This window comes from Cicer arietinum, chromosome 2, assembly GCF_000331145.2.
Source record: "Cicer arietinum cultivar CDC Frontier isolate Library 1 chromosome 2, Cicar.CDCFrontier_v2.0, whole genome shotgun sequence".
In the NCBI taxonomy this organism is placed as follows: domain Eukaryota; kingdom Viridiplantae; phylum Streptophyta; class Magnoliopsida; order Fabales; family Fabaceae; genus Cicer; species Cicer arietinum.
In genome coordinates this window covers 40,881,845-40,908,483 of record NC_021161.2, presented here as the reverse complement: position 1 = coordinate 40,908,483, position 26,639 = coordinate 40,881,845, and the positions used below count along the sequence as shown (strand labels likewise).

At 32.3% G+C, this 26,639-nt stretch overlaps 3 protein-coding genes and 1 long non-coding RNA gene across 5 annotated transcripts in view; 3 read left to right on the top strand and 1 right to left on the bottom strand.

The window, feature by feature from the left end:
* The first annotated feature begins 657 nt into the window (after positions 1–657).
* Positions 658–1,948, top strand: LOC140919496 (uncharacterized). Its single transcript, XR_012162112.1, has 2 exons — positions 658–1,324; positions 1,665–1,948. It is a non-coding gene; the product is annotated as an uncharacterized lncRNA (long non-coding RNA).
* Positions 1,949–3,080: 1,132 nt separating this feature from the next.
* Positions 3,081–4,769, bottom strand: LOC101506695 (probable O-methyltransferase 3). The gene is made up of 2 exons (XM_004490629.4): positions 3,887–4,769; positions 3,081–3,703 (listed from the first exon to the last, which is right to left on the bottom strand). The coding sequence occupies exons 1-2, from the start codon at positions 4,658–4,660 to the stop codon at positions 3,401–3,403; spliced, it is 1,077 nt and encodes a 358-aa protein (XP_004490686.1). The 5' UTR covers positions 4,661–4,769; the 3' UTR covers positions 3,081–3,400.
* Positions 4,770–18,590: 13,821 nt separating this feature from the next.
* Positions 18,591–20,261, top strand: LOC101506369 (protein LURP-one-related 7). Of its 2 annotated transcripts, none has more exons than XM_027331650.2 (3): positions 18,591–19,068; positions 19,168–19,377; positions 20,041–20,261. In XM_027331650.2, exons 1-3 carry the CDS (start codon positions 18,805–18,807, stop codon positions 20,056–20,058), a joined length of 492 nt encoding a protein of 163 aa, XP_027187451.1. In that variant the 5' UTR covers positions 18,591–18,804; the 3' UTR covers positions 20,059–20,261. The 2 variants fall into 2 exon arrangements, with proteins under 2 accessions (XP_027187451.1, XP_004490685.1); XM_004490628.4 differs by having other exon boundaries at positions 18,595–19,068; positions 20,036–20,261.
* A 4,804-nt stretch (positions 20,262–25,065) lies between these two features.
* LOC101506055 (E3 ubiquitin-protein ligase listerin) overlaps positions 25,066–26,639 on the top strand; it is a 16,171-nt gene continuing 14,597 nt past the window's right edge. Inside the window, exons 1-3 of the mRNA XM_004490627.4 lie at positions 25,066–25,329; positions 25,414–25,540; positions 26,297–26,359. Coding sequence (XP_004490684.1) covers positions 25,274–25,329; positions 25,414–25,540; positions 26,297–26,359 — 246 coding nt within the window. The 5' untranslated portion in view covers positions 25,066–25,273. The remainder of the gene's footprint in view (positions 25,330–25,413; positions 25,541–26,296; positions 26,360–26,639) is intronic.

The window sequence follows — 26,639 nt, the reverse complement described above, 5'->3', positions numbered from 1 at the left end:
TAAAAATAAATTAATAAAATTAATAATGTAATTACATTGCAATAATAATGAAATATTTAATCAATCATAGTTTACATACTCATCTCCTTCTGGAATGATGACAATGTGGTTGTAGCAATCAACACATCCGGGATCCATTATTTCGTCTAAGGTATAAGGCTCTACTGGGACCTCCAGATATAGAGGAATAGCTCTACCACTAGTACTAATGGACGGCATCGGCACGAGAGATGGGTCATTAACAACACGTTTAGCAACTTTTTTCTTACCACATAATATTTTGGATATTCCTCGTATTATTCATCGTCACGTTTAACAAGTTTTTTCTTACCACATTTAGCAACTTGTCGACATAAAAATGGAAATAAAAGCCGAAGAAAATGTTGTGGCCACAAAATTTTGATAGAAGAAATTGAAAACCAAAGAAAAGAAAAATATGTGGTGTAGAATGGTGTTTATCTCTTTCCCAAATGTTAACAACTGTAACGCGTCTTGATTCGTATAGTTTGGCGGCAAGTGGCAATGACGTGGCGAAAAACGTAAGGTAGAAAGCGATGCCCTTTAATCTTTCGTTCTTTTTGAATCTGATCCACAATTCTTCTACCATTTTACTTTATCATCACTCCTTCAATTTTTTAAAGCGCACTAGATATTTAAACCCTTTTTCTCTTACACACAAATATCCTCCTTTTCTTTTATATAAAAATATCCCCTACTTTTATTTTATAAAAATATATATTAGATTAATTTGTATATCAGTGTAAAAATATTTAATAAATAATTATAATAAAAATTAAATTTTACTAATTTAAATATAAAATCAATATATAAACTCAAACATCAAGTTAAATCCTAATAAGTATATAACATCGTTGATTAATCAATAAATCAATAATCTCAAACAAATATTACAACACCTTAGTATCCCTTCTACTGAAGATAAATGGTGTCCATGATTAAAGTAGGTGAATAGGTTGTTTGCTTTGAATTGCATTTCATGCATAATTTTGTTTAAAATATTGTTCCCCATTTATTCTCCCTATGCATGGAATTAAATAGGAAAGCTACCTTGCTCCGTGAATAATTTTCAATAGTTTTCGGTCTCAGATTCCTCAAAAGTGGCAAAGTAGTTTAATGGGCTTGTTTTTTTGTGTCAAAGACAAAAAAATTGAATTTTTATCAAGGACAAAAAATTGAATCTATCAAAGATAAGAATGTTGAGGAAATTTAAAAACTTTATTCTCATTCATTTTTCATTTATTGTATAAATAATCCGTTCTCATGAAGGATGCAAAAGGAAAGGCAAAGTCAATAATAGCTTGAGGTGATGATTATTTATTGTATTTTAGTTTGTTATTTCTTCCTCATTTTCTTTGTTGAGTTACTTATGTGTAGAATAAGCATGCTTGCATATAGTAAATGTTTTGATCAATATACGTTTTTATTTGTGTATTTCTTTTCTTTGTTCATTCGTATAGACTGTGATTTGATACAACAAAAGAAAGAAACATTTCTCATTTTGCATTGCCGTTTTCGTAAGTCATTTGCTTTTTACATGATTGTTGATTGTTTTTCTTTGGTAAATTTTTGCATCAATTTTGGAAAAATTGATTTCATTTATGATGAATTTTAGTTTAATATTATATACTTCTATATTTTTTCAGGCAATAGACTTATAATCGTCAAGAGATAGTAAAGGTTCTTATGAGTCTAGCTACCGACCTGAGGATTATGGAGCAAAATCACTAAAGACTATTTAGATGTTTTTTGAACTTCTAAATTGTACGTAGTTGTTTTGTATGTTCAATCACTCCACTAATGTCTTTGTTTTTTAATATCAAAATTAAAATGATTTTATTTATTATTTTAATTAAGTTCGATGAATGGACATTGTTACTTTTGTATAGATTATATGAGTGAGAATTATAATTCCTCTCATCATTTGATATGCTTCTTTTCTCTCTCTCTCTCTCTCTATATATATATATATATATATATATATATATTGTGTTTCATTACATAATGTTTGTTCCAAGAGAAAAAGGGAATATGCATCGTCGTTTTCAAATGGTTTTATACTAACCTCCAATAGAATTTACTTATTCTGCCACATCACTCTGTATATTCACAAAATAATTGAAACATTTTGTAGTTTTATAAGTTGAATGCACACTTGTCTTAAAATTTATACATACCATTTTAGTTGAATTCATGTAACAAGAAATATGTATAGATAACATATCATTTTCTTATATTAAACTCAAATATATATTTCAACAATGATAACACAACAACAACAATTCTATCCATAATTCTTTTAAAAACTTTGCTTCTTTTTTGTTTTTGTCCAATATATTTGAAGATTAGTATTAGACACATTTTACAATTTGACCATTTTTTTTATTAATGAAAAACTTTAACATCAAGTTAAATCCTAATTCAGTGTTCCTTATCTTCGTAATTTAGTCTTGGACACATTTTACAATTTGACTATTTTTTATTAATGTAAAATTCTAACCAAAGTTAAATCCTAATAAGTTCATGACATCAATCATCTCAACTAAATATCACAAACACCCTAATATCCCTTTTAAGGAAGATAAATGGTGTCCAGTATTGAATCAGAATAAATTTTAAAATGCACCGACGAATTATATTCATTTGTTACGTTGTTTTAATTGTCAAAGTTCCTACGGGCTAATTGTGGTGGAAGGTAATTGTCGAATTCACTGGTGGTTGGTGGTTGAAATGATATATGTTGAACAAAAGCATGTATTAAAAATAATATAAATTGAACAAAAGTCGTGTGCTAAAGTTAAATTATTATTAAAAGATGAACAATGCATTTCCTTTAACACAGAGTTTCAATAAACTCTAGGTAAAACCTGTAACTTATGTATCACGATAAAAATACCCAAATCAATAGAAACATCCAAATCTTTATTTTAAGTAGCCCACCCTAATAATATAAAGTTATTTAATTTATTATAGGATGCATCAATCATATAATAAAATGTTGTCATATGTATCCTATCATATTATATATTTCCAATATAAATTGCAAGAGATTGAATACACAGTAGAAATCAATAACAATTAAATATAATTATGAGTAATTTTTCGATACATCATTTTAGCAATAAACACACATGATTAATATCCGAGACTTTATTATAATAGTTTTAGAAAATGTCTCTAATTAAAATTTGAGTTGTGATATCAAGATTTTTGATACTTTTGCGGTGTGTCAGCTCCGTTTGAACGCATTCTTCTTGTTATCAAAAGACCACAGCAACTACGATGATTACTTTAAAATCTGCATCATTATTGTTACATATTAAATATAAACTACAACCACATATATGAATGATTATTCTTATTCGCACTCCACTAGAATTTATTATGGATAGATCTCAATAACGGATCTTAGGCCCAAAATTGGAGTTATCTTGTAATTACTGAAACCGGAAGAGGAAATTAAATTAACCCATTCTTTCTTAGTTCTCTCTTTTCCGGTGACCAACACCATCATGAGCATATCAAAGAAGAGTTGTGTTTGAAGGGATTCATTTTTTCCCTTCTCATTCTCCATCACCATGTCTATGATAATCACCTTCCCTTCTTTACCTTTCTTTGCTATTGCATCCTTACAATTCTTTAAGATCTTTACACATTCATCATCATTCCAGTCATGCAATATCCACTGCATTGCCATTTAAAGTCACAAGGATAAAAATCATTAAAATGAAATGAATAGTAGTATTAGGGTATATCAGTAGATTGTTGCACAAATAGAAGAAGTAGAACTTGGCAAGTTTTGAAACACTTCAATAAACAAAAATGCTTATCAGTACATATTTTTTAATATCAGAATGAGATATTTTACCTTCAATAAAATGGCATCTGCAGAGGGAATTTCTTTAAACATGTCCCCACCAACATATTTTAGATTCTCAGTTTCTTGCAAGCCAGCAACAACATGTGGTAGATCCAATACAGTGCACTCCAATTGTGGAAATGATTTTGCAAGAGCCTTTGCCATGGTCCCTATGCCTCCTCCAACATCAACAATTGACTCCAATCCATTGAACACTTCTTTGCACTTCTCAATCACAACACTACTCACCAATCTAGCATCACTTGCCATTGCATCATTGAACAAGTTGTTAAATTTGGGCTCACGCTCCGCACAATCCCAAAACAACATCCCATGCTTCGTTTCAAATGCAGTTGGATCGCCATTTGTTAACCAAGTTGACAATTGATGCCACGGATTCGTCAAAACAGGATCAAGCATCGCGTGCACGAATGGTGCCACGCTCATTGGATTATCGCTAAGTAGCAATAAAGATGTATCAGTTAACATATACTCAGTTTCTAACTCATTCTCTGTAATATTCTGTTGAGAGAAAAAACCAGAATGAGTCATGATTCGCATCAAGCGATATATGAAGATAGTTTTTGAAGGGTGAATTGGTAATAAAGGAATGAGTTTTGAGAGTGAGATTGGTTTTCCATAGTTGTGTATGATATCAGGTATACCTAAATCAACTACACATTTAAGTGACATCGAATTTATGAAATTGAAAATGTGATTCCATATATGACTCTGAGCTTTGAGCAAATTGGAAGCAACATGCTCTCCATTTTGGGATTCCATAGTTGCTACTTAGCAAGATTTAAAGTAGATAGATTAATTGGAAACCTCACACTCTTTTGGTCTATATATATGGTCGCTAGTATGTGATTTGCTACTCAATAATCCAATATCAAATGTACTCACCATTAAATTATTGGATTACACATAAGCAGCCACAGTAAACTTTATTATATATAGTATATAGGACTATTTCACCACTGTGGAATCATAGTTGCTGGCATTCTATAATATAAATTATCTCGTGTTACATATGCATGTCTTTATTATTGTGCTGGCTTTTATTGGTGCATCTACCTGACGTGTACAAGGTTTTTAATGTATTCAACATCTACAAAGAAGAGTTTTCACCTATATCCAATGAAGGATATTGACTCACATATGAAGGTGAAACATTGTATCACAATCATGAAATGCGGATAATTTAAAAAGGTCGTCCAAATAGTACTCGTATAAGAACTGAAATAGACATTAGACAAAAAGTGCAAAGAAAATGTGGACTATGTCGGTTAACTGGTTATACTCCAAAACATTGTCTAAATGTTACATGCAACTCTAGTCAATCTATATAATTTAAAATTTGTGTTTATGTCTTTTTATGAATGATATTAATTAATTAATTAATTAATTATATATATATATATATATATATTATTAATTTGAAAGAAAAAAAATTGAAAAATTGAAAAAAAGAATTTGAAAATTTGTTTAAGAAAATCGCCTTTGCAATTTCGGATTTCTTAAAAAAATTGTCATTTATAAAGACGACTAGTAACTGAAAATAAAAAAATAAAAAAAAAAAGATATTTCGGTATATAGTTTTAAAAAAGAAATAGTTTGATATTTTTTTTGAAATATAAGATATAGAAAAAAAAAAATCAATCATAATAGTGATAAAAGACATGCGAGAAAACGTTAAACTATATATAAATTTTTTTTTTTTTGTCAACATTGGATGAAAAGTGGATTTCTTAATTGGGGTCGTTTAAAGTAGGGATGTTGAGATTCAATTTAATCTAGTGTAAATTGCAACAATCGAAAAAACCATTAAAAAAATATATTTTTTAAATGGATTTGATAGGTTTTAAGTTTCTACAATGAAACTGATCTAATCTCAGTCAAAACTAAAAATATATCAAATGCACGTGAATTGAATGTGGATTTTCATATTTTAAAAATATATATAAAATGTTAACATAATGTACTTTTGTATATTTGTGTTTTTTTAACTAAACATTTTTTTTTCTAAAGTATACACACTATATAATTTTTTTAATAGGATACTACATTATTTGCTTTTTAATGTTTGATATTTTTCCTGTAGTTATTAAACTTTTTTGTAATAATTGTTGGAATCAAATTGATTTTATGTCTAGAGTTTTGATATTAACAAAAGTATTTTATTAGAACAATATATTTGACTTCACATAGTATGAAAGAAGATTCATGTGTCTCAAGACAATTTAAAATAAGAATTAATTTAGATTTATAATTGAAGAAAATGTTTGAGTAAGTTGAAAAGAAGACGTAGTCAAAATTTAAAGAAAAATATGATCCACATCTTATCAATAAGAAGATATGAGTTATTTATAAGAAAATTTATTAAAAAGAAAATATGAATTATTTACACGAAGATTTGATCAAGACTTATTACAAGAAGATATTAATTATTTACAAGAAGATTTGATCAAGATTTATCTACAAGAAGATATAAATTATTTACACAAATATATGAATTATTTACAAGAAGATTTGATCAAGATTTATCTGCAAGAAGATATGAATTATTTACAAAAAGATATGAATTATTTACAAGAAGACATGATCAAGAAATGTTTATAAGAAGACACACTCACAAGAAGATACATTTATTATTTACAAAGATATGATTCAGATGTTGACAAAGGGCAAAATACTGAATTGGACTTAGTTATATTCTTACTTGTGAAAGTTCAAGAACCGGTCCAATGTTATGTTCCCGCCTAGATCAAAGCAAGCAATAGGAAGGGAGTTTTATCTGAAGAATTTGTGAAAGCAATCTTAACAAAATACGAACAATATCAATCTGAAGAACTTACAAACTCAATCTTAACAAATTACGAAAAGTATCAATATGAAGAATTACAAACTCAATATGAACAAAATACGAATAAATTCAATCTGAAGAATTTACAAACTCAATCTAAACAATATACGAACATAATAAATCTAGAAGAATTGCTTATATTGGACTGAGAAATAAAAGAATTGGTAAAAGAACATATTATCAAAAAAATATCGTGTTCAAAACTATTTTTGAATAAGATCATTGTTGACCAAACTAGGAATAAAGATTCAATTCATAATTAAATAAGGACTAAATTGAAGCCCTAATTTTATCTATAAATAGATACTCAAGGTAGAAGAATAAAATCATCGAAAAATCAGAAAAGAGTAGAAAAATTCATGCTCAAAATTTCAAATTCATCTTAGAGTTTAAAGAGAGAAATAGTTGTTCGAATGAGAAATATTTTCTAAGTGTTTTTCTTAAGAGTGTGATAGTCATTGTTATAATCAGTTTGTTAAAAAAAACTACTCAGGCTCCAAACATTTGTATTCAAACCCAATAGTGGTGTTAGTGTGCCTTCAACAATCTGGGGTTATCAGATTATGTGAAGAATATTTGGTTGGTAGAGTTAAGGTGTGTGTGTTTCTCAAAAGATTGGGGTTGTCAAGTTGTTTAAGAAGACTGGCTTGGAAGGTTAGGCGTTCTGTAATTCACGTTGTTGAATAAGTGGATTAAATCCTTCTGAGTGAAAGGACTGAATGTAGCCAAGTTAGTGGTGAACCGAGATAAATTAGTTGTGCCACTTTATTTATGCACTACTTGGTTTTGTTATTCTTCTACTCCAAGTAAATCGTCAAGTCTGAAGCAGTTTAATCGAATAATGAAAAAGTTATCAACTTAGTCAAATTCAATTCAAAGAAGAACATTACTAGAACCAAGTGGTTTTTCAGAAACAACCTAAATGAAAAAGGTGAGTGGCCAGAAACAAGGCAAGACTTTCTACACAAGACTACAGTTAGCAAGATGACATTGATTACTCTAAGACATAAGCAAGAAATATATGTTAAACAACCCCCAGGTTTTGAAAGTTCTGAATTTTCAAATCATGTTTTTAAACTTAGGAAATCTTTGTATGGTTTAAAAAAATCACATAGGGAATGGTATGATAAACTTAGTAAGTTATTGCTTAAAATTAACTTTAAAAGAGGACAAGTAGATAATACATTTTTTAGAAAATCAATAGGAGATAACATTCTTATCATTCGAGTTTATGTTAATGACATTATTTTTGCTCTCTTTGTCAAGAATTTGCTAAGTTGATGCAACTTGAACTTCAAACGAGTATGATGGGAGAACTTAAGTTGTAAGACCCATAATTTTAAAGTACCTTTTTGTATTTTTGGTATATTTTGGATTTTGGCTCGGAGGCTTTTAAGCCAAAGTTAATAATATTTTGGAGTTTTATAATCAATAAGATATTTCGATGCCAATTAGAATTTCTCGTCGATAAATAAATTGAATTTAACTGCGGTAAATACTTTACGGTTAATTTAAGGCGTTTCGGGTGAAAAGGTAATTTAATAAATATCTAGATTTTGAGATATTTGTTAAGTTATATTTATTTTATAGTTATATATGTTTGCTTGGAGGGAAAAAGAAAGGAAAACTAGAAGGAAGGAAAAGGAAAAGAAAATAGTATATAAAGGAAGGAAGGAAAAAGGAAGAAAGGAAAAAGAAAGGAAAGAAATAGAAAGGAAGGAAAATCTTCAATTCCATCTTCTTCCCCTGAAAACTCACGCAAGAAAAACATTTCCATGGATTTTATAACCGGATTACCAAAGACAAGGAGAAAGAATGATTCCATATGGGTGATAGTGGATCGACTAACTAAATCTGCTCACTTTTTGCCGGTAAGGACCACCTATAAGGTAGATCAGCTAACGGAGATCTACATTGCTGAAATTGTGAGGTTACACGGGGTACCATCGAGCATTGTATCAGACCGTGATCCGAAGTTCACATCGCATTTTTGGGGAGCATTGCACGAAGCGTTGGGAACGAAGCTACGATTGAGTTCAGCTTACCATCCACAAACGGACGGACAGACTGAAAGGACGAATCAGTCCTTGGAAGATCTGTTGAGAGCATGTGTTTTAGATGATAGAGGAAGTTGGGATGATGTACTTCCGTTGATTGAGTTCACTTACAACAATAGTTTCCACGCGAGCATTGGAATGGCCCCTTATGAGGCTTTATATGGGCGCAAGTGTCAAACGCCCTTGTGTTGGTATAAAGACGGTGAGAATATGATTGTCGGACCAGAGATGGTGCAACAGACCACAGCTAAAGTAAGGAAGATCAAGGAGAAAATGAAGACTTCACAAGATCGCCAGAAGAGTTACGCGGACAAGCGTCGCAGACTTTTGGAATTCGAACAGGGTGACCATGTATTTCTGCGAGTCACACCTACTACTGGAGTAGGTAGAGCCTTGAAATCGAAGAAGTTGACTCCGAAATTCATTGGACCATATCAGATTTCTGCACGAATTGGGCCGGTTGCTTATCGGATTGCATTACCTCCGATACTGTCCAATATCCATGACGTGTTTCATGTGTCGCAGTTGAGGAAATATCTCGCAGATCCATCTCACGTGATCGAACCAGACACAATCCAGCTAAAGGATAACCTGTCGTTCGAAGTACCACCCGTGAGAATTGATGACAGGAAGATTAAGCGGTTGAGGACCAAGGATGTTTCGTTGGTCAAGGTGATCTGGAACCCAATTACTGGAGATGCGACTTGGGAACTGGAGAGCAAGATGAGGGAACAACACCCAGAGTTATTTATCGATGCATAGTTTCGAGGACGAAACTAATTTTAGGGGGGGAGTAATGTAAGACCCATAATTTTAAAGTACCCTTTTATGTATTTTTGGTATATTTTGGATTTTGGCTCGGAGGCTTTTAAGCCAAAGTTAATAATATTTTGGAGTTTTATAATCAAAAAGATATTTCGATGCCAATTAGAATTTCTCGTCGATAAATAAATTGAATTTAACTGCGGAAAATCCTTTACGGAGAATTTAAGGCGTTTCGGGTGAAACGGTAATTTAATAAATATCTAGATTTTGAGATATTTGTTAAGTTATATTTATTATATTTATATATGTTTGTTTGGAGGGAAAAAGAAAGGAAAACTAGAAGGAAGGAAAAGGAAAAGAAAATAGTATAAAAAGGAAGAAAGGAAAAACAAAGGAAAGAAAAACAAAGGAAGGAAATTCTAAAATTTCCATCTCCTTCCTCTGAGCCTCACGCAAGCAACCCAAAATTCCATCCTTCTCCATTTTTCGTTTTCGTTGCTTCCTTTTCTTCAAAGCTAGTGACCCAAGGTTGGGTGTGAGTTAGATCAAGGTTTTCGCAACTCCACTCTTCCTCTTTGATTCGAAAACGAAGAAAAACGGTTTTGAGATCCAAACACAAACCCCTCTGTTTCTTCTAGATCCAAACCTCATTTCTCGAAGAGATAGAAGGGAAAGTTGCTCACCACCACGCTACGGTGCTAGTGAACTAATTTGGAAGCGGCGTTGCGAGCGGAGATTTTACCGGAATTACTCGCGGTACCGGAAACGCGCGTTAAAGCTAACGTTGAGGTAAGGGCTCCTTCCAAACTTCTAGCTTGCATTAGGGACTTATCTGTAGTTGTGTGGGAAGGAATTTGTTAGGGTTAAATGTATCGATTTGGGGAAAAACGAAACTAGTGCGTTATGGGTAAAAACCTTAGAGTTAGGTTTTGTTTATAGTGATGAATGTTTCGTGGTAAATGAATTTGAATGTCATTGTGTATGATTATGGGTAAATGAAATTTGATGTATCTGGGTGTTATGTTGCGTGATTTGTGTTCGGTATATTCGGTGTGTTCGTACTTGATGTTTGTTAATTGGTGTGGTTGTTGTGAATTATGGTTTGAATGTGAAAGTATGTTTGAATTTGTTTCTGTGGAATTTGAAAACCATTAGAGTTAAACGAGTATTAAAAATGGGGAATCTTTTAATACCTCGGTTTACTTAATGTGTATTTGAGGAAAATGTTTAAGTTAACTGGGCGTTGAGAATGGGGAATCTCTTAATGTCTCGGTTACTTAACTATCGTTTTTGAAAATCGTTTCGGTAAATGAGTATTAAGAATGGGGAATCTCTTAATGACTCGTTTACTGAATGTTTTGCGAGAAAACCGTTTAAGTCAAAAGTATATTAAGAATGGGGAATCTCTTAATATGACTGTTTGCTTAACGTTTTGTTTTGAAAATCATTAAGTTAAATCGGTATTAAGAACGGGGAATCTCTTAATGACTTATTTAATTAATGTTGTTTGAAAGTCGTTTAAGTTAAATGGGTATTAAAAATGGGGAATCTTTTAATATCTGCATTTGCTTAACGATTGTTGTGAATGGAGTCTGTGTATGCTCATGCATTTCATTTGGTAAATTGTGTCGACCCGTGATAGGTGACACCTTGGTAAACTGTACTGACCCGTGATAGGTGGTACATTTACGATTCCCGCTTTTTCTTTTAGTAAATCGTGTTGACCCGTGATAGGTGACACCTTGGTAAACTGTACTGACCCGTGATAGGTTGTACGTTTACGATTTACTATTTAGTAATTCGTGTTGACCCGTGATAGGTGACACCTTGGTAAACTGTACGGACCCGTGATAGGTTGTACGTTTGCGATTTACATTTTAGTAAATCGTGTTGACCCGTGATAGGTGACACCATGGTAACTGTACTGACCCGTGATAGGTGGTACATTTACGATTTACATTTTTGGTGAATTGTGCTGACCCGTGATAGGTGGCACCTTGGTAAACTGTACGGACCCGTGATAGGTTGTACGTTTGCGATTTATATTTTAGTAAATCGTGTTGACCCGTGATAGGTGACACCATGGTAACTGTACTGACCCGTGATAGGTGGTACATTTACGATTTCCGCTTTTTCTTTTAGTAAATCGTGTTGACCCGTGATAGGTGACACCTCGGTAAACTGTACTGACCCGTGATAGGTGGTACGTTTATGATTTACGCATTTTAGTAAATCGTGCTGACCCGTGATAGGTGGCACCTCGGTAATTGGTACTTTGGCCTGCGATAGGCGGTACAATTATGATTTACGGCCCTTCGAGGAGGGTTTTGGTTTGGAATTCCGAGTCCATGCATTTTGGCATATACGCATTGCATTAGGGTGCCTGGCACGCGAGTCATGTTTGATTTGAGTTTATGATTGAGTGATTCGAATTTTGATTTATCGTGATAACTGAGATGAAGGTGTTAAGTGTTATGTGTTGTTTATTGTGTGTAAGTATGATGGTTATCGAACCTTCGTGTGTCGTAGTAATCGCGTAGGAATTGCTAAGTGTTAGGTTGTGGACTTGATTAGGAATGACTTAGGTTAATTCATGAATTTTTGGAAAACTGATCAGGGAAATCGATTTCCCTATCGATTGGATGGAAGACAGGGGCTTGGCCAAATGAACAAAATCGATTAGCCAATCGATTTCGAAATCAATTTTCAAAGGAATCAGTTAAGAAATCGATTGCCCAATCGATTAGGCCTTAAGTCAGGGGCTCAGGAACCAATCAATCGATTTACCAATCGATTGAATTCAGCCCAGGATTCTGTTTTCATTAAGAATCCCTCACCAAATCGATTAGGAAATCGATTGGCTCGAAACCAGGGGCTCAGGAACCAATCAATCGATTTACCAATCGATTGAATTCAGCCCAGGTTTCTGTTTCCATTAAAAATCTTCACCCCAATCGATTGCCCAATCGATTGGCTCAGTGAAAATCCTCATTTTTAGTTGTATGATTAATTGCTCATGAATCTATCCATGCCTTGTTTTATCATGTGTTAATTAGGAGATCGAGAACTGCATTTTACCTTCATTTTCATTGGCAATGTAATGTATGAACTTTTCGCACATTGAAAATCCTGTTAAGGTGCATGCTTAGTTAAAAAGTTGTTTTGAGCATTCAAAAACTTAATTGCTATGTGTTATCTGTTATTTTCTGGTTGGTGACCCTTTACACTATTGTGGAAATCTGGGCTTTGCCCTCAGATGAGAGTCAGGACGGCCCTACTGGTTCGTACCCTACGGACAGGGATGGAGATGGGAATGCTTGACTGCGGTTTTGTTAGGAGGATCTCACGGGACGCGTGGAGATTACTCAGGGTGTATAGTTTTTGGTAGGATGATCAGATTAGGATGATGTATAGGGACTAGGGGTCCTTCTTTTTGGTTTGGAGTATTTTAGTTTTGGAAAACTGTACTTATACAAATATTATCAGTTTGATATCATCTTTGAATGGGTTCCATGTACCATTTGATGTTTATGTAGAAATGTTTTGGATTTGTAATTGGAGAAACTTTTCCGCTGCGTAAATTATAATGACTCAATTATTTATCCAACAGCATTTCCTGATTTATTTCCTTGTTCGTTTTTTTAATTACTTTTAAAAAAAAAAAAAAAAAAAAATATACCCTCGCTTTGAAAAACGGGGTGTTACATAAGTTCTTCTTAAGGATATAAATTCGGCAAAGTAAAAAAGGCATATACATTCATCAAACTAAATATACAAAAGAACTTCTCAAGAAGGTTAAAGTGAATTAATGTAAACATATGGCTACACCAATGCACCATACTTGTTCACTTGAAAATGGTGAATCAAACCAAAAAGTTGACCAAAAAATCTATAGAGGAATGATATGATCCATACTTTAGCTTACTGCTTACAGACATGATATCATGTTTAGTATATGTGTATGTACAAAATTTCAAGTTGACCCTAAGGAATCACATTTAACTGTTGTTATGAGAATCCTTATATACCTAAAAGGCAATATCAACATTACCTTGTTCTACAAGAAATCTTTAGAGTACAAACTAAGTGGGTATTGTGATTCTGATTATGCTGGAGATAAACTTGAGAGAAAAAGCACAAGTGGAAACTGCATATTTCTAGATGGCATCTTAATCTCTTGGTCAAGTACCACAAAATCCACTGGAAAAATGAACTTATCTACTTTGACCAACACATCTTCCACTACCCCATATGTGTGTTTCATTAAATGATCTGCAAACTGTAACATCAAATGTGTGTCTTTGAATCTTCCAATGCCTAACCTTTTGTATATGGAAAGGGTCATAAGACTCACACAACCCCAAGATCACACATGGCTTTCCCAAAAGTTCTCTCCCCAATAGCACAAGGAATAGATAAGTTTATTGGATCCTTGAGCTTAAGTGGAAGCTTCCTCCGTAGAATAACACTGCACTCTTTGGTAAGCATTATTGTTTCACCGCCAATTTTTTTTTCTTTAACATAATCTACTTCATGAACTTGGCGTAAGTCGACATCTGATCTAGTGATTCTTCAAAAGGAATGCTAATTTGAAATATTTTAAAAACATCAAGAAACTTACCAAATTGTTTTTCAGTTTCTTCCTGTCTTAATATTTGAGGGAATGGAATTCAAACTTTAGGCTTTGGCAGGGCCTTCACTTCTGCACCACAGGTTCTTCCTCCTTTTCAATAGTGATGTCCTCCTCAACTGATGTTGGGGCGACCATTTCCTCCGAGTGGGTTGGAATTGAAGCACTCCCACCTTTTTCGGCTTTAGGTGGTACTGGTTATATTACCTTGCCACTCCTCATTATCACGACATTGACATTATTTAGCGGATTTGTAACTGTGTCACTATGCAAATTTTCGGGCGCTCTTTGTGCTAGCTGTTAAGCAGTTTGACCCATATGGGTTTCAAGATTCTCAATCGAAGTTGAGGGGTTTTTATGGACGGCTCTTGACTTTTCAATGAAATCACTTATGTTCATTGCTAACTTCTCAATAGCAATCTCCCAAGCATCTTTACGAGATGGAGCTTGATTTGATTGAGCTTCTTGTTGACCTTGGGGTCCATCCTGTTGATTTTCCAAGAAACATTTGGATGATTTTTCCAACCTGGATTGTATGTACTAGAGTGGGGAATTGTTTTGCTTCCCGTTGTTACCCACAAAGTTCATCTTTTCTGGTTCTTCTGTATTATCATCATCTAGTACTTCACAAGCTCCATTTTTATGTGCTCCCCCACAAAAGTCACAACATGTATGTTTCAATCCCCTTCTTTATCTCAGCGGTGATAACATCTTCTATCTGTTTTGAGAGCAGCTTCCCTTTAGCCAACCCAACATCCATAACATTCAATTCCAACATACCACTTTTTGACATACCACCTCTATCATACAACATCATTTGTTCATTTGATGTCATGATCTTGATAATTTTGTGTGCTTCTGATGCGGTTTTGTAATTCAAAGAATCGCCTGTTGTAGCATCAAGCATAATTCTAGTGTTGGGCCTCAAATCGTTACAAAATATTTGCATTGGAGCAATGTCGTCATAAGCATGATTGGGGTATCCTGCTAGTAAAATATTGAACATCGTGTAAGTGTCACGAATAGATTCTTCTTCTTTTTATTTGTAACTGGAAATCTCTTGCCTTTTTCTAATGAATAAAGTTGGGGGAAAGTATTGTTCCAAGAACTTATCTTCAAGACCGTCCCTGTGGTGATCCTACCAGAGGGTAAAGAATTAAGCCACTCCTTAGCATCATATTTCAATGACAATAGAAATAGTCTCAACCTCTTGCCTTCTTCAGAGCAAAAATCCACCTTCCCTATTCCAAATAGTTCAAAGAAGTTGATGAGATGTCTATTGGCGTCTCGTTATGTTTACCCAAAAAAGAATCTCCTTCAACTCTCAGTATAGAGTGGGATTTATTTTGAACTTGTTGACTGTAACCGATTGGTTATGGATGACCAACCGAGCACAGTTTTTATCTCGATTTCCATACTCGCCAAGGGTACATTCAGATGGTGGTGGATCAGCCATTTCCGCAAATATGAAGGAATCCCCCAAATCCACTTCTTCCACTACTAATTGTCTTTCCATTTGTTTTCTTTCTCGAACCACCTTTCAATTTGTTTTCGCAGTTTTTCCGATTTTTGGATCAAAAATAAGTTTAGTTGAGGATTGGCCTCACATACAAGGTTAGACAAATCATGAGTAATGAAAAGTTTCAAAAAATAAATAAAGACAAATTTTATTGTAGAGTAAAAAATTTCAATTAAGTAAATAATTTATAACTCAATAGTGATATGACAATCCTCGACAACGGCGCCAAAAACTTGATAGCATTTCAGCAAGTTTACTGAATCGCTGCAAGTAATAATTAAAACGGTAGTACCGAGTGTCGAAGTCAAGAATTGCGTTTTACTATTGAATTATATTTAATTACTTAAATTGAACAAAAAGTTTCCTAATTGATTGAAATAATATTTAAAACTAACAACAGTAATAAAATTGATCCTTTATAATAAATAAAAAAATATCAAGGATGAGTTTTACTTCGAATCCAACATTGGTGTCTAATTTGATCCTAGTTACTGAATTCATTTATTGAATTATTACCTAATTCTCTTTAATATTCTTACCCTAATGTCTTAGTGACAAAATCTTTAATTCCAAAGTAACCCCTAATTCCTTAGTGAATTTAAGATTAGAATTGAGCCTTACAGTACAGGAATTCTCTTGTTAAACTACTACCTTTGCAATTAATTTAATTGGTTTCATGATCTGCATCTATTCCTAGACTACAGTATCAAGAATTTCCCATCTCAATCATTCGTAAAGGCCAATTCCGTTTCAAAATACGAATCACATAACATTTTAATGTTGATCAAACAATAAAAAGTATTAAGCACAAAGATGAGAAAAATAATTCAATAAACTCATTCATATAAATAGAAATCAAATTAGAAAAATAAGGATTTCATCTTGTTTCACTCATCCCTAACAAATAGGTTTAATTACTCATAACAGAGATAGAAAAGATAAAGATTATAGAAGAATTACAAGAAATATTTATGAATAATTCTAGATAAAACTGTTTCAATGTTGCTAGAAACAGTTGTCTTTGAGTTTCCTCTGTTATAGCACAAATCTCTAAACTTCCCAATAGCTAAAAAGATGCCTAAAAAATGAGAAAAACGTGTTTTAATGTGTTTTGCTGCGTACTGTACGCCCCAGGCGCAGACTACACGCTTCTGGCGCAAAACCTCTTATGTCTGGCATTTAATACATTTTGCTCCTCTTTTGAGTTTGAAGTTGGTTCCGGGGTCTTCATGAAAGTTGTAGCTATGAATCTTAGCTTTCATTTGCATTTTGTTTGACTCCAATTGGACATCTACAACTGCGAATATGGCTGAAATACTCCACATATGTTGTGTTGATTTCTCACCAAAATTTGGCATTGCACTAAAACAAAGAAACAACGCAAAACTACAAAAAAATCTCTACTTAATCAAGGAAATAAGAACATAAACATTTCATTAAATCCAAGAACTAAAATTGATAAAATATATCAAATAACTCCTTAAATTAACTAATGATTAAACATAAATAAAACTAAAAACAATGAAAAATATGCATATGATGAAGTGTTATCAACTACTTTGGATGAAACGTCAACAAGAAGACAACAAAATCCTAGAAACGAACATTCTCATTAATTGTGACAACACTTCTGCCATTTGCCTAACAAAAAACCCTATACTCCATTTTAGAGCTAAACACATAGAAATTAAACATCATTTCATTAGAGACTTTGTTCTAAAAGATGTGCTTAATATTCAGTTTGTACGTAGACACCGAATATCAATGAGCTGACATATTCATGAAAACACTAACTGAAGATAGGTTTGACTTCATCAAGGAAAACCTAAACCTTATTGTTTTATCTAATTGATATTGTGTCAACCTTAAAGTAGTTTAATTTTATACTTGGGATAATGCACCAACATTTAATAAAGATAATTCAGTAAAAGTAGTACTCTTTCTTTCATCTATACATTTTATTGATATGCCTGAAATCATCACATGGCTCACGCGTTACGTGATAGAGAGAGTAATATTTTTGCATGTAAAATCCTCCAAGGAAAATATGTGTCTCTTTGGAATATTTTTTATTTATCACAACACTTTTCACACTTGTTGATCAACATCCTGCACTGAATTATAAAAGATAGATACTTCACACCTTAGCTTTAAGAAATGCTACAAACTCTTCACATAAAATACAGTAGACCGTGAAGTTCCCCACACAAACTCATTTTGCAGCTCAGATAAAGAAAGTGGCAACTCAAGAATTTGCTAAGCTTCAAAAGGGAGAAAAGCTTCATTAATTGAAGAAGCATTTCAACACTAAATATCATGATGTGTGAGATCCAAGACAAGTATAATATCGCATTTAGGAGGTTTAGGAGACTAAATCTTGTGACCGTTTTGATAAGGAAGCCAACTATCATTCCATATATGAATTTAGTCAACCCCTACTCTCCAAATCTCATATTTCTCAATAACATTCAAAGAGCTTGCAAAATACTTCTCCAAAAATAACTTGGACAATAATCAATTGAAGCTCTCAAGAAATTGCTCTTAGAAAAATACATTGCTTACAGACATTGTGAGATCAATACATTATCATTAAATATCACAATATCAAATACCACTATTCCAAAGCTATTTTATTGGATTTTTATCCTCTAAAATTCCTTTTAGAGAATAAAATATCTAATAACAATCATTAATAATTAAATCAAAGATTGATATTATATACAATGTTATAAATAATGTTAAATAATTATAATATTAACAATTAATTTTTTCAGATTTTTCATTTTTTTTATGAATAAACAAATTTCTAAATTTTGAGGAACCTATTCAATTTAACTCTCAACCAAAGAAAAAAAACCCAATAATTCAAACTTCAAGCGAAATAATAATTTTTCAAGAATAATTTTTCAGCTAAGCTTCAAATTGAATTCTCACAAATAATTGGTCCTAACTCATTAACCACTTGACTTTTAGAGGAATCTAGTTCTATTTTGTTGTATTTTATTATTATTATTACTACTATGCAGTCTATGCTACAATTTACGAAGGTTGATTGGATTTGGGGATGAAAAGAGTAGTTAGTTAGCAAAGATGGAATTGGAAACCACCTCAGATTGGGCGTATGCAGCCTCCCATGATCTCCACATCCCAATTGATCTCTTCGGTTCCAAAAAACACGCCGGACTCCCACGTGGCACCCTAGCCTTCGCCGATTCATCGGGTAACATAGTCTTCAAGGTGCACCGCCAACCACCCAATTCCAATTCCAATTCCAATTCCAATTCCCTTCCAAAGGATACAAAACTCTTGCTCGATGCCAACGACAATCATCTTTTCTCCATCCACCGCCACCACGTTAGTCTCTTTAATTCCCTTCTTTATTAACAAAAATAAAAAGAAAATTCAGTTAATATTTTTTCAAACCTTTTTCTTTTTTTGAATTTTTTTGGGTAGAATGGGTGCTGGAAATGTTATAAGGGAAGTAGCGAGCTTGTGTTTGAAGTGAAGAGGAATCTGAAAACACTTACGAGAGTTGAGTTAGAGGTAATTTTCGCTGGTGGTGAGAGATCAAATTCAAACGACGACGTTTTGGAATTAAAAATAATAGGGTCCCCTTTCAAGAGATCATGTAATATCTATAAAGACGCTGATTTAGTTGCACAGGTACATAAATTCAAGTTTTAAGGTTTACGTTTCTGTTTATGCTTCACCAGCTTCTAACTATATTATTTATAATCACAGCTACCAGTTCATTTATAATTGAAATTATCTTGAATGGTATGTTACAAATATGAAACTATATCATTGCAACAATTTTGCTAGTTACACCCTTTTATTTCCTGTTACACCCAAAAAATAACCTTTTGTACGTGAACTGAATTGACATGTGTTTTTAACTAAATTCACTTAGGTTGGATGAATTCAGTTCGCATAAGCTATATGAATGTAACTGAAAATAAAAGGAGTGTAACTAACAAAATTGTTATTGAAATTATTTATGATTTTATTATGTAAGGAATTTTGATGGAATTATAGAGGGAAACTAAGCAATTGCAGTCATTGTTAAAATTTCGGTCATTGATTTTTCAAATTAATGAACATAGCTGTTAATTTTTTCCTTATAAAGTTCTGTTGTCAGTTTAGATGAGTTAAGTTCATTATATAGTATAGTTAGAACATGAAGAAGAGAGGAAACAGCTTTGGAGATTATAAACATGTGTATCTCATGAAACATGATTGGATATACTCTACATTAATGAGCATTATATATTTACATTCCATTGGATCACAAAGATTGATTATGATCTATTCTTCTTTGCAGAGTAGCTTGATGTACAAGCTTAACCAAATATATGTGAGTAGGGGTAAATTTCGCCTGACAATCTTTCCGGGTATCATAGACCATGCTCTTATTGTAGCTTTGTTTGTAATATTTTTGAATGGAAGAAAATAGTACCATTGACAACAACATTCAATTGCAATTTATTTATACCGGTTGTTATGTATTTGTAACTTAAAGCTGCAAGAAAAGGTTTTGATGTGTGATATTTCTGACTCTCATTCCCATAGGTATATGGTTCTAACTTCTAATACTGGATCATAGTTCATAATGGATTTTTATTTTTACTAGAGGAAGAGGGAGAGGGAGAGGGAGATTTCCTATTAAATCTTTCTGACGGCTATTCGGTAAGTTTAACTGCTCATTCTTGATGAACAAGCCTGTTTGAAAGCTCACAGGAGTGTTACCAACGATCAAATCTTTCAGAAATGACAAATTTACCGATGTAGTCGGGTCCTTCAGTAAAAGACAGTAGAAACTTTACCATTTTCTTGTAGTGCTCATTTATATAACTAGGATTTGGATAAATTGACTCCCTTCATTTTTCTCCAGGTTCGTCTCCCATTCTTTATTCATCGCCAACTTCATTAATTATTGTTTAAGAGACCTCTCAAAGGACTTTACATCATCATACTCCTTTTGTCTTAAATTATATCCAAAAAATGGTAGAGAAAATTGATGTGTTTGGTTCAAAATTTGGACTAAATACATCAATTTTCTTTTACCTATTTTTACTTATATTTTGGAACATAGTAGTATTTCAGTAAGGGACAATAAACATGGATACAAACACCCTTACTATTTAGCTTGGGCGTGTATTGAACATCAAGTAGTTTTAATAGGGTTCCATGAGTTTCAACATTAAATAATGGTATGATTCTTTCTCCAACCAAATGTACCAATATATGCATAAACTTGCACAACATAAATGTGGGAGATGAAGTTCAAGGCTATATATAATAGAAGAAACAAATATGTGTGGAAATAGGCTAGACCGAACTAGGTTTTGCAAGAATCTGAGTTTGACCTATTACCTGTCAAAGGTTCTTTATTACGGCCAAACCCGACATTTTTCAAAGTCTGACAAGACCTGAAAGCCTACATAAAAGCATATTTCACTATTATTTTATGAAAGTCAACACTATAATCACCCATAGACTTTCATAAATAAATGAACAAGTTAACATGTCTATGAGTTTTAGTTTTATTTTGATATATAACACGATCTTTTAGAGTATTGAATACTATATTACGTCATATTTCAATTCTATTTTATAATAATACATTTAAATATATCAAACATTGATGTAGATCAATATGTTTAAATTATAGAATGTGTTAGTAAATTTATAAATTAACAAAAACACAAAACTTGATATTATAGTAATAAAAAAATTTATTTATATTTAATTAAGTAGGCCTAAACGGCTTTTTGATGGTCTTAGTATGACATTTTTAACTAAATAGACTTTTAAAAAAAGTTTTGGCCTGATTTATATAAACAAAAGTCTGGCCTAATTTGAGTGTATCGTAAGTTAAGCCATAGGCCCTTGTGCCCTAGAGACAAATAAGAGATAAACATTAATTGAGATTGAGATAGACGTCGATCTCTAAAAAGAATATGAGAAGGAGACTTTAGGAATGAAAGCATAACGTTGTAGATTTTAGGGCTTCGATTTCTTGTATTGGTGAGAATGGAAGAATGGAAGAAGATAAGACATGTTTGTTTCAAAATTTATGGCTCCTCTAGCTTGTGTCTGTTTAGCTGAAAGTAGTGCAATGATGTTTCAAAAGCATGATAAACAAGGTTTGAGATTTTTTTCCTTCTAACAAATGGATAACCGGGTGAATTTGAGGGGAGGTTAGTATATTTGAACTAATACCATTACACAAGACAAGTTCATGATTCATATTTTTAGATAAGGTACAACTCACTTGTGTGTGTTTTTAAATCCCTGGGCTATGCTTTTGTGTTTGTTTGAGTTAAAATGTTAGGCCAACATTGTTTAAAAATCAAAAGTCAAAAGGAAAAAGTAAGATTTGAGATATTTTTCCCTATTACATCACCATGTCACATTTATGAATAAAAGCAAATTAGGTTGTTGATTTATCAGCGAGGCATGGTTTGTATTTGGATTAGAACCTTAAGGTTTTTGAGGTGTCTCCATTCCTTTATCAGTGGATGTTTTTTGTATTTCTTTTTTTAGAGGAGTCTAGTTTTGTTCTTTTTAGGGCTTATATCCCATTTTGTTTATAGAAAACACAAAACTATGAAGAAGAACAAGAAATATTTTGCAAATAAATTACGACTATTATTCTGGTAAATCATGAAAGAATTAAGCAAAACTCAGTAATAATGACTAGCCAAATATTTATCCAATCAAGGGTGAGATTACAAATTAGAAGATGTGATTTTATTGAGTTTAATAACTATATATAAAACTCATGAGGCTCCCAATGTCAAGGAAGCTAAAAGAGTGCTAGTATTTATGTAGGCACTTATATTTTATCCACTGTGATGTTCTCATATTGATAGCAAGATTCGAATTTACACTTATGTGAGATATAAATTGAATCTTACAACATGAACTTGACCAACCTTTGTAAGCCAATATATTTGACTAAGTAAATATTAATTGAAATATTATTTTATTGTAATATTTTGAGAAATTATATAAGGTAACATTATACTAAAATTTGGTTGGAGGATATTAGTTTAACCTCTTTTTATGCAAACAAAAGAAGTTGGAATAATGCATATTATAAATTTATCCATGCAAATATACAACTTTTTAGTTTTAATATAAGTAATTTTGTTTTGTTTTTTACATAACAAATATATCACATTGATTTATTCTTATTATTTGGTTTTAGTCTCTAAAAAATTTGTTCATGTTGAAATTAGTTCATGTAATATGTAGAATATTTGATTAAATCGTTTCAATATGAACTGCATAAAAACTAAAATGAATATTATATAAATCAGAATCATATTCTTGTTTGCCATTAAATCGCAAAGAACTTGTTGTATTTGGATCTCTATTGTCAAAACAAGGGAAGTTTTGAAGTTTGGTTTTAAAATTGGGACAACTGTGAAATGTCTGTGGTATGATGACAATTGGATAGAGGATTGTTTTTGTAATTTGGCGCTCTATGTTCATATTAGTGAGTCTTTTATGTCGCTTCAAGACTTTTACACTCAAGATTTTTAGTTGTTTAACTCTTTAAAGTTTGCAATTTTTGTGCACATTCAATTTAAATCAAAAGTTTTTTCATTGAGTTGACTCTCTTGTCTATCATCATTTGGGGCCACTCTAATGATTTTGTTTATTCAACAAAAAATAGTTATTATTGGAACTCTGAGACTGTTATCCTGCCTTCTATCACCTCCCACCACTTTAGTTGAAATTGACTTTGGAAATAAATTGTTAAGTATATTAAACACTTCTGTTGATTGGTTTTTCATGAAAGTCATTCATATTCATCTTGTAAAAGGTGTACTTCTTATGAGAACCTTTTCCATTTATTTAGGGATTGTACTGATTCCACTTCTATTTGTGATGCTCTCTCTTTTCTTCAGCCACCTTTTATTCTTCTACTAATTTCAAATTTTAGTTTATCGTGTTTTCCACTACTTCTAAAAAGTATGTGTTTTATTGTTACATGTTGGTTTTATTTAGAAGTCTATGAATATTTGGCATCTAATTATAACAAATGGACTAATTGACAATGTCTTAGCCAAATACATTGCTCTATTTATTTTTAACCAGGTTTTCACAACCTCTAATTTTTAGAAGCATTTACTACTTGTAGCTTGGGTCCCCCATTGGTAACATTATCAAAGTCATTTTGGATGACAACTCCTTAAACAATTTTGGTAGAACTAGGTTTGATGGAATTATGTGCAACGGTTATCAGTTTGCCAATTGATAAGGCAAGAGAAGTGCTACCTAAGATATCTTTCTAAAGATTTGACATAGTTGTCATCCTAAGCTCAATCGTGTCTTGATATTTGATGCATCGAGAGCATTATTCACTTTCGATTATGTTTGTTATTTTTTTGTTGTCTTTGCTTTTCCCTTGCATAAAAAAAAACCGAACTTACGCACATATAATTATAAGATTAATTTCAACGTAAACAAATTTTACAAAATCCAATTGTTTTTAATAAAAGAAGTAATATAAGAAAGACAATCCTCAATTTAATAACAGTGAAGAGGCAAATTGGTTCTTCAAATTGTAAGCGTCACTCATATTAATCCTTGACTTTTGTAAATTGACAAATATATCTTTCAAATTGTAATACTAATCAAAATAGTCGATATTTAAAATTTTTTAGTTAGAGAATATAATGTGACATATTAATTGAATATGTGACCCCTGTGCGTTGTTCTCATATTAATTTTATTACACACATGAACTAAATTGTCAATCATTAGTTCATACAAAATTACAATTACTTGCAAATTTGTCTTTGAAATAACAAAATTTTATTGACAACTTTATTTTCTGGAAGATAACATTATATGCCAATATTCAGTTACAGTGCACATAAAAATATCTGACGATAAAAATTTACATAGAGACCATATTAATTGATATTTTACAATTTAAAAAACCTACTGTCAATTTGCATAATTCAGAGATGGATTTGACCGATATTTATAAATTCAAAGACCGAGTTATTTATTGTGTAATTGAAATAGTATTACTTATTGTGTAATTGAAATAGTATCATTTCTGATAAAATTTAGTTAAATGATAAATAAAATATTTGTATTTCTTTTAATATGAACAGCTAAACAATAAAAAAAAAAAAATGCTAATATCACGCCACATTGAAACAAAAAAGTAAAAAAAAAAACAGAAGTTTGTAAGAAAAAAAAATAATTCCACCAACACATAAACAAAATATTTTAGATTTAATTTATATAGTAGGATTAAAATTGAAAAGTCACATATTTGTTGTTGGGATTAAAAATATTTTTAAACCTATAAGTTATGTTCTTTACTTGTGGATTGTTACTTACTAGCAAATATTTTGGTTGTATGAAGGGATAGTCGCAATTGTTTGCTCTAAGAATTGTAACCCAAACGGCCGTCGCGACTGGAAGTAGAAGGGAAAAGTCATTGAAGGTATTTCCCTAGAATAAGCGCGACGAAGCTCACACAGTCACGCGCGCATCGAATAGTTTCCCTACGCACCACCACTGAAGAAAAATGGGGAGACAGAAAGGTGAAGGTGCAAGAAGCAAAGCACGTCCTTCAAGCAGCAGGTAACAACAACACTCTCATCTCCTCTCCTCTCCTCTACTCAATCCCTAATCATCATTCATCTCATCACTTTTTCTCCCTCGCAGTCTCGCCGCATCGCTCTTATCCTCCGCTCCGGCTTCTGCCGCCGCCTCCTCTGTTGGATTCGGTGGTTTTGTCGGTAGTTCGCGTCTCGATCCTTCTCCTTCAACCGAAGACTCTCTCCCTTTTGCCGTATGTTTTTCCGATTCCATTTCTTTTATTTTATTTATTTTTATTTTTTAGTGTAATTTGGTATGGTTTTGTTATTGTAAGTTTATTTTTAATTAGGTGCAGTTTATTGTTCATAATTAACTTACTAGAATAGTGGTGAGAGCCATAATTTCATTGAGAATAAGCTTAAATTTACTGTGTTTTTCATGTGTTTGTGTCTTTGTCTTGAGGTTTTAAGCTTTGAAACTTTGTTTCCAGCTTTGAGTTGTTAGAGTTAGGTAGAATGCAAGGTTTAAAATAAAATAAAGGAACACTACCGAGAAAACGGTATCGATAGCCTCCGTTACCGTTATTCTCCGTTACGGGCACAACAACCTTGAGGAAACCTCGTTCATAAAATATATATTTGAGAATCCCGTATTTTTCAATCCAGAAGGTTTAAAAGCATTTTTCAAAATAGATTTGATCACTACCTTACCTCTTTCTCTGGTTCCAACCTTCCCTCATCACTCAACTAGTATTGTACATTATATGATAATACAAATAATTTGAATTGCAAGCTTTGTGCAATGTTGTGATTAACTCACACCATGATGACTGCAATCCGGATTGCAACATCTTTAATGGCCGAAATCGCGAAATCCTTAACATGATCGCGACCGTTTCCAAAACCACTATTTGAAACCTTGGTAGAATGTTAATATTTCTTTCTGATCAGTTTTTTTCATGCCTCGCATTAATGTGTGGTATTGCTTTGTTATTTTTGGGGACATGCAGGACCTTGATAGTGAAATTGCGGTGCACTTGAAGAGGCTAGGAAGGAAGGATTCCACCACTAAGGTAATTTTCTATCAATATCTATAAGAATTTGATAAAACATGGGGTACATGGGACAAGCTCAAGTGCAACTTGTTATGATACTTTGTATATATGCCTCTTTTGATATATTGTGTTGTGCTCAACACCGCTTTGAGTTTGCAGATTTGGGCCTTTAACTGTTAGTAATCATAGATGATAAGTGTTGAATTTACACATGCACATGCTTAAGTTGAATCGTGCCTTTAACTGTTAGTAGTCATCTGATGGGCGGGATTGGCATTCCAGTTCTTTTCTTACGAGT